Source organism: Phyllopteryx taeniolatus, chromosome 7, assembly GCF_024500385.1.
Source record: "Phyllopteryx taeniolatus isolate TA_2022b chromosome 7, UOR_Ptae_1.2, whole genome shotgun sequence".
Taxonomy (NCBI): domain Eukaryota; kingdom Metazoa; phylum Chordata; class Actinopteri; order Syngnathiformes; family Syngnathidae; genus Phyllopteryx; species Phyllopteryx taeniolatus.
Genome location: NC_084508.1, coordinates 6,432,742 through 6,439,418, shown reverse-complemented (window position 1 = coordinate 6,439,418; position 6,677 = coordinate 6,432,742). Strand labels below are relative to the sequence as shown.

At 41.4% G+C, this 6,677-nt stretch overlaps 1 protein-coding gene across 1 annotated transcript; it reads left to right on the top strand.

The window, feature by feature from the left end:
- Positions 1–7: 7 nt before the first annotated feature.
- rp2 (RP2 activator of ARL3 GTPase) lies at positions 8–5,755 on the top strand. The gene is made up of 6 exons (XM_061778255.1): positions 8–300; positions 1,968–2,243; positions 2,969–3,361; positions 3,937–4,051; positions 4,642–4,727; positions 5,198–5,755. Exons 1-6 carry the CDS (start codon positions 127–129, stop codon positions 5,279–5,281), a joined length of 1,128 nt encoding a protein of 375 aa, XP_061634239.1. The 5' UTR covers positions 8–126; the 3' UTR covers positions 5,282–5,755.
- The last annotated feature ends 922 nt before the right edge of the window (positions 5,756–6,677 follow it).

The window sequence follows — 6,677 nt, the reverse complement described above, 5'->3', positions numbered from 1 at the left end:
AACCCAGAAGAGGAAACAGAACGGTGGGGGGGGGGGGAATCGTGTCAACTAAACCGCACGCAATCTCGTGACACACGTTACTTACCTGTAAAGTCCGTCAAACGTAAAAACAAGAGGAATACAAAAATGGGGTGCTTCTTCTCGAAAAAACCCAAGCGAAAGTCGTCGGAAAAGGACGAGCGGACGCCGCCGACGACGACGACGACGGTGGAAACTACGACGACAAGCAACGCGGTTCCCCTTGGCAACAACACGGACGAGGCGGCACCGAAGCAGTACAGCTGGGACAAGAGAGAAAAGGTTCCGCACAATTTTCTTCGCGACTACGTGTCACTTTTGAAATACACGCCGTTACACTTATAGTTCTAAAGTGGAGTCACGTACAATAATAATTTATATTTCTTCGTTTAATGTCCCTGTGGTGACTGTAAAGTGGCACTTTTTTTTTTTTTTTTTTTTGCAAATGGCGAAACACTCGCGTGATGCGTGTTAGCATGATTTTTTTGCACATTTTAGCTTTGCCTGCGTCTTGTATCCAGCAGGTGCACTGGAGTGATCGGTTTCCTTGCTCACCAGGCTTTGACTTTTACACTCGAGCCATCGGCCTCTCTCTGTCACTCCACTTTAACCTGTTTTAATCTCGTTATGGGATTACAAAATGCACGTCGCTTCACCGCATTTAACCTGACCGACAGTTCAATTTCCGGGTTGGTGACTGCCCTTAAATGGCATAACCTTGCATTTATTAAGGAATATTATTATTATTTTTTTTAAAGTGCTCAGCTAAATCCAGGTGCTGATTTATCTCTAGGTTTTATACTGTATGTTACATTTTATGGAATTTAAAAGGCATTTAAATTGTCTGGTAAAACTGGTTCTCAACCACTGATTTGTGACCCACTTTTATAGAAGTTAAGAATAATAAAATATAGATTTTTTTTTTTTTTTTTTTGGTTTTTTTTATAATTAGCCTCTGAAAATTTTATTTTTACACGCTGTTTCAAAAGGGATTGCCATCGCGCCAAAAACATATTGCTTGTCATGTGGGAACATAGTACGCTTCTGTACTGTACTGAAAAAAAAAAAATCAAAATATGAATAATATATATATATATTTTTTTACTGTCCATCCACGGCCCACCCAAAATGGATCCGCGGCCCACTTTTGGGTCACGACCCACCAGTTGAGAAACGCTGATTTAAAATGCACAATGTCGGTATTGCTTCCATATCCTGAAGGCTATATTGAATAATAATTTCAATAGTCTTTTTTTTTTTTTTAACGACGCAATCCGATGATTGTGTAGAAAGAAAACATTTTTTAATCTCGTAATATTATGCCTTTTTTTCCTTGAAAATATGACTTTATTGTTTTAGATTTGGATTTTTTTCCCTCCAAAATATATGGAGATGATGACGGACCATCGTTTTTGTCCAGGCCAGTTTCATTAGTTTGTTTCATCATAATAATTTGGTTGGACCACCAAAATAAAGCAATGACTGATTTTCATTACTCATTTTTGAGTTGATTAATCATAAATTATTATTATTTCTGTGAGTTCTATGTTATTTAGGTGAAAATTAGTTTTTTTTTGGGGTAGGCTAACCGAATTTAGCATCAATGTGACAATTCTTATAAACCTTCAAAAACTGCTACTTTAACACAAATAAAAAACATAGCATACAACAATACTCACAGGCATGTTATCTCTCCGCTCTGTGGGAACGACGACTAATACTGGAGCTTAGTTGGGGACCTTCTCTAAACCATAAATTCGGACTTGCCTGTATACTGTAAAAAAAAAAAACAATTGAAAAAATGACTTGTGACTGTGACTTTGCGGCGTTTCACTGTTTTATGTTGTTATACAATACAACGCTATTTTAAAATGTACAAATAATTGACTTCCATTATAATTGCATTGAATGAAAGACGTTGAAGTCGCGCTGTATTGGTCTTTTGCCAGGTGGATCCCAAAGACTACATGCTGACAGGCCTCAAAGACGTGACGGCGGGGCGCCTCCCCGGCAAGCTCAACGGGCAACAGTTTGTCATCCAGGACTGCCACGACTGCGACATCTACGTGTTTGACCACGCGGCGGCCGTCACCGTCGACGACTGCGTCAACTGCCGCATCGTCCTGGGCCCCGTCAAGGGCAGCGTCTTCTTCCGGGACTGCAAGGAAATCCGCTGCGTGGTGGCGTGCCAGCAGTTCCGCACGCGGGACTGTAAAAAGATGGAGGTGTTGTGCTGTGCTTATACTATTGGAAATGATTTGAACATTATACGCAACATTAACCTTGCGCTTAAATATAGGAACATTTAAACATGACAGTACATAAATAATGATTCAATTCAATTGTATTGCACATCAGTTAAATGGGAACTCTACTTAAACGTTTAAAAACTGTTCTTAAAGATTAAATGCATATGTGTTGAACTTAAAAGCTAAATACAACTGAACTGCACTGAAGTAGTAATTCTTTTCCAGACCACTAGAGGGAGCCTGCATACCACACATTCATTTCTACAGTCATTTGTTTAGTGAGTGGGAATTTTTTAAAAATTGCATAACATACCGTTCAAAAGAAGGCGAAATTGTCGATTCATTGATTTGTAGTGTGCTTGGACATGCATTGAATTATTGTGACCGCTAGGGGCAGTAGCACACCAGGTTAGGCACTGACATGCAGTTGAGCGAGAGAGACGTGACGAAAACGAGCTTTCTGCGTCAATTGAGAAAGCCTTGTTAAGACGAGAGCTAGTGGTCGAGAGCATTACGTGACACAGCTATATGGTCTAGAAAAAGTCTACACACCCCTGCCAGATTTTTGCGATCTAAACAAATTTGACCGAGATCCTTTGCGGGGGTGCTGGGGTTTGTAGGCTTCTTATATTCACTGTTTGTAAAAGAATGACAAAGCAATTTGCGGACTGCTGGCTAATATTTTTTTGTCTTCCCCACAGGTGTTCCTGTGCTGCGCCACGCAGCCCATCATCGAGTCGTCCACCGGGATGAAGTTTGGCTGCTTCCAGTACTACTACCCCGAGCTGGCCTTCCACTTCAAGGACGCCGGCCTGAGCATCTTCAACAACAACTGGAGCAACATTCACGACTTCACGCCCGTGGCCGGCGAGACCAACTGGAGCCTGCTGCCCGAAAGCGCCGTCGCGCTGGAGTCGGTGCCGGCCCCCGGCGCCGACTCGGACTTCAAGTCGGTCCGCGTTTGGGCGGACGCGGCACGCAGCATCGTGCCTCTGACCAAAGGAGGCCGACGCAAGGACAGCGACGAGTCCTGCCTGTTTGTGTTCTTCGCCGGAGAGTACACCACGGCAAACGCTCGCAAAATGATCGACGAGGTAAGGAGAGGTGTCGTTCGAGTCTCTTTTTTTTTTGGTCTTATTTGCATTTACCAAATAAATCAATGATAAATAAGTAAATGGCTATGATTAGTCTGAATAAATACATGCATAGAATTTCATGAGGATAAGCAGTATAGAAAAAAATAGATGACTACAAAAATGTATTCAAATGTACCAAAAAAATGAGTGAAGGAAAAACTAATATTTACCAATTAAACATTTATTTTGTGTCTTACAGAAAAAAGGCTATGATTCATTCATTAATTAATTTAATTAAGTCATTTAAGATGATGAGAAAAATGTATTTTGACTCTGGATTCTGTTTGGAAATTCTATCATGACCGTACTGTACACGTGTTCTTGCTGAAAGATTTGATTCATACTTGCGTTGCTGCCAAAATATGCGTGACTCATCATGAAGGCCGGCTCAGCGGCGAGCTCAAAATGTGTGTTTCTGTGCGCATGTGTGCGTTCCTTTCTCGCATCTGTCCTCCCTTCCTCGCTCCCTTGCTTCCTTCTTCACACGCCAGATGTTTCCATGATGCTCACCGTAACTTTGCCCTCCCGCGCAGGCGACCGCCAAAGGCTTCGTGCTGATCCAGACAAAAGAGGTGTCAATGCGACCCGAGGACGTCAAGCGTGTCTTCCAGAACGACGCTGAGGATCTCGTGGAGTGGATCGGCAAAGGTCGCATACTGCTTTCTCAATCTCCTTTTCCTCGAAATCACTTGTCGAAGGCCGAAGGCCCAGATTCGGCCTGCCAAAATTTGCAAGATGTGTATAATTATTTAAAGAAATGTATTATTTAAAAAAAAAAAAAAAGTATAATATTTCACAAATTCTGCCTGGGTATGTAAACTTATGAGCACAATTATACATTTATGCAGTCATATATACCCCTGTCATATTGGAATGAAAGTGTAGGCTATACACATTTTCATAACCTCTCGGTGGCGGTGGCATACTAGAATGAAAGTGTACACCTTTTTCATAACCCCGAGATGGCGGAATAAATTTATAAAATGTGAAAATGTTTTTCCATTTTTCCCTATGCCTAGTTATAATGCACACTATTTTGGGGCGGGGGCGTGGGGGGGTGGGGTCCGCATTATACATGAGAAATGATGCCAAGTGTGTCTACCTTAGTGGTGGGCAAACGTTTGTGCTCATGGGCCACATTTGATTTTTAAAACGGATGGGCCAGCTCAAGAGTTCAAATGTAAAATAGCCGGGCATACTTTGTCAAGTTTGTGACTTGTTCTATCTTTATTGCGCAGGTCCCGTCATTTCCCTGGAGCTGAACGGTGACGGCGTCGTGGAAGCCTGCAAGAACATAGCCAGCGAGGTTTTCAGCGGTACCAAGGTGTGCGCCGCGCTTTTCTCCCTTAAGCCACCACTAGGGTTGCAAAAGCATGGAACATTTTCAGTAAATTTGTCCATCTTTGCTCACTAGTTACTCAAATGTTGGCTCGTGACACAGAGCAAAAAAAAAATCAACCAAGAAACAACTGCTATGTTTTTGTGGTTCAGTTAAGAGTTATCACACAAAGTGAAGTTTGCGTTGACATCTCCGGGCTTCTCTCCTTACCTTCACCTTCATCTGAAGACCATTCATACTTTAAATCAAATCTTATTTCTGGAATTGTGCCTTATCTTTGCGACGCTAAGTTTTGAGTTGTAACGGATGAATGGCATTTCCATTCCTTTCAATGTGGAGAGATGATTTGAGATACAAGTGTTTCTAAGTTCTGAGCGTGGGCACGGAACGAATGGAACTTGTATCTCGAGGCACCACTGTGTACATCCATCCACCCTCTCTTTATTTCCCCGCAGGTTTTCGTCTCGGACAACAAGAACACATCTGCTCGCGACGTGGACAACTTCTTCAACTTTGCCGACATGCAGATGGGCTTGTGAGGAGTCGGGTCCATACATATTTGAACGCTTTTTTTTTTTTTGCACTGCTACAAGCAGTGTGGTCCACACACCATCCAGACCTGCTGCTGCTGCTGCTGCTTTCATATTTCAACCACGGGTGTAAACACACAAGATGGGTTACCCACAAGCTGCATTGTTTATGACATGACTGTAAGTAGCTTTAAATGTACAGCGCCGCTGCCCTATTTTGTCACTTCTCGTGTCATTTACTCAACCAACGCAAAATGCGATTCACTTTCACGCTGTCCACATTTTTACAGTTTGCTAGCAAAACTACTCGCACAACATACTTGAGTAGTAGTACAAATACTAAAAAAATGACAATGGTAAAATTAAAATGTGAAATGTACACAAGTTGTTGTTGCGACTTTCGGCTTGTCCCATCTGGGGTCACCACAGTGAGTCAGTCGTATAATATATTACTTTTTTTTAATATATATATATATATATATATATATATATATATATATATATATATATATATATATATATATATATATATATATATATATATATATATAAAGCACACCTGTTTTTTGTTTGTTGTTGTTTTTTGTTTTTTTTACACGGGAGGGCGCTGGCCGGGAATCGAACCCTCGCCATCTGCATGAAAAGCAGCAGCATGTACCACTAGGTTACCAATGCTGAGATGTACTTAAGTACAAAAGTCAAAGTGATTGTGAATGTACATACAATAAGCGCCAGCTGTCAAAACAATTTGTTGTCAGAGATTTGCTAACTGACTAACAAAATGTGTAAAATTGAGTTTGTCCGCTAGCGTTAGCGGATACCTTTTTAGTAGGGCGTTCATAGCACGTGTGCTTTTCGTATACTGTACATGTACTTGAGAATAGACTTGCACTTTTTTTTTTTTTTTTTTTTTTTTATACATGTGGCTGTGTGACCAGTCTCATTTTGAGTAAACTATTTCAACACTTTTGAGGCACCGCTGCTAGTTTGCTGTGCCGACCGACCCCCTGTTGATTTCAGCGAGGCATCTGTGTCGTTAATACCGAAACGTGTGATTGCTGATAAATCAACTTCAACCTATAATCGTCATTGCGCAGTGGTAATGTCGACGCACATCGATTGGTTGACCGGTCAGTTCAACCCCGAAGTAGGCGGTGTCTAACGTAGGGAGTAAAAAGTAAAAAGTCATAGTGGAAGTAAGGTATAGATACCTGAAAAATCTACTTAAGTCCAGTCACCATGTATTTGTAGTTGGTTATTTCCCACCACTCGTCAACGTCATGTGCTTGTGTGGATATATTTAATTTCTATTTATTCTTTAAATGCTTGCTTCTGTCAAAATGTGAACGTGGAGCTCTAAAAGGTGTGTTCTATTCACTGCCTGAAACATCATGAGCACAAGAAT

What these genes read in the sequence shown, in the direction of transcription:
- rp2 (XM_061778255.1), top strand. Translation starts at nt 127, where the DNA reads ATGGGGTGCTTCTTCTCGAAAAAACCCAAGCGAAAGTCGTCGGAAAAG. An exon ending in GGGACTGTAAAAAGATGGAG is followed by an intron (nt 2,244 to 2,968) that starts GTGTTGTGCTGT and finishes TCTTCCCCACAG; the next exon opens with GTGTTCCTGTGCTGCGCCAC. An exon ending in CGTGGAGTGGATCGGCAAAG is followed by an intron (nt 4,052 to 4,641) that starts GTCGCATACTGC and finishes TTTATTGCGCAG; the next exon opens with GTCCCGTCATTTCCCTGGAG.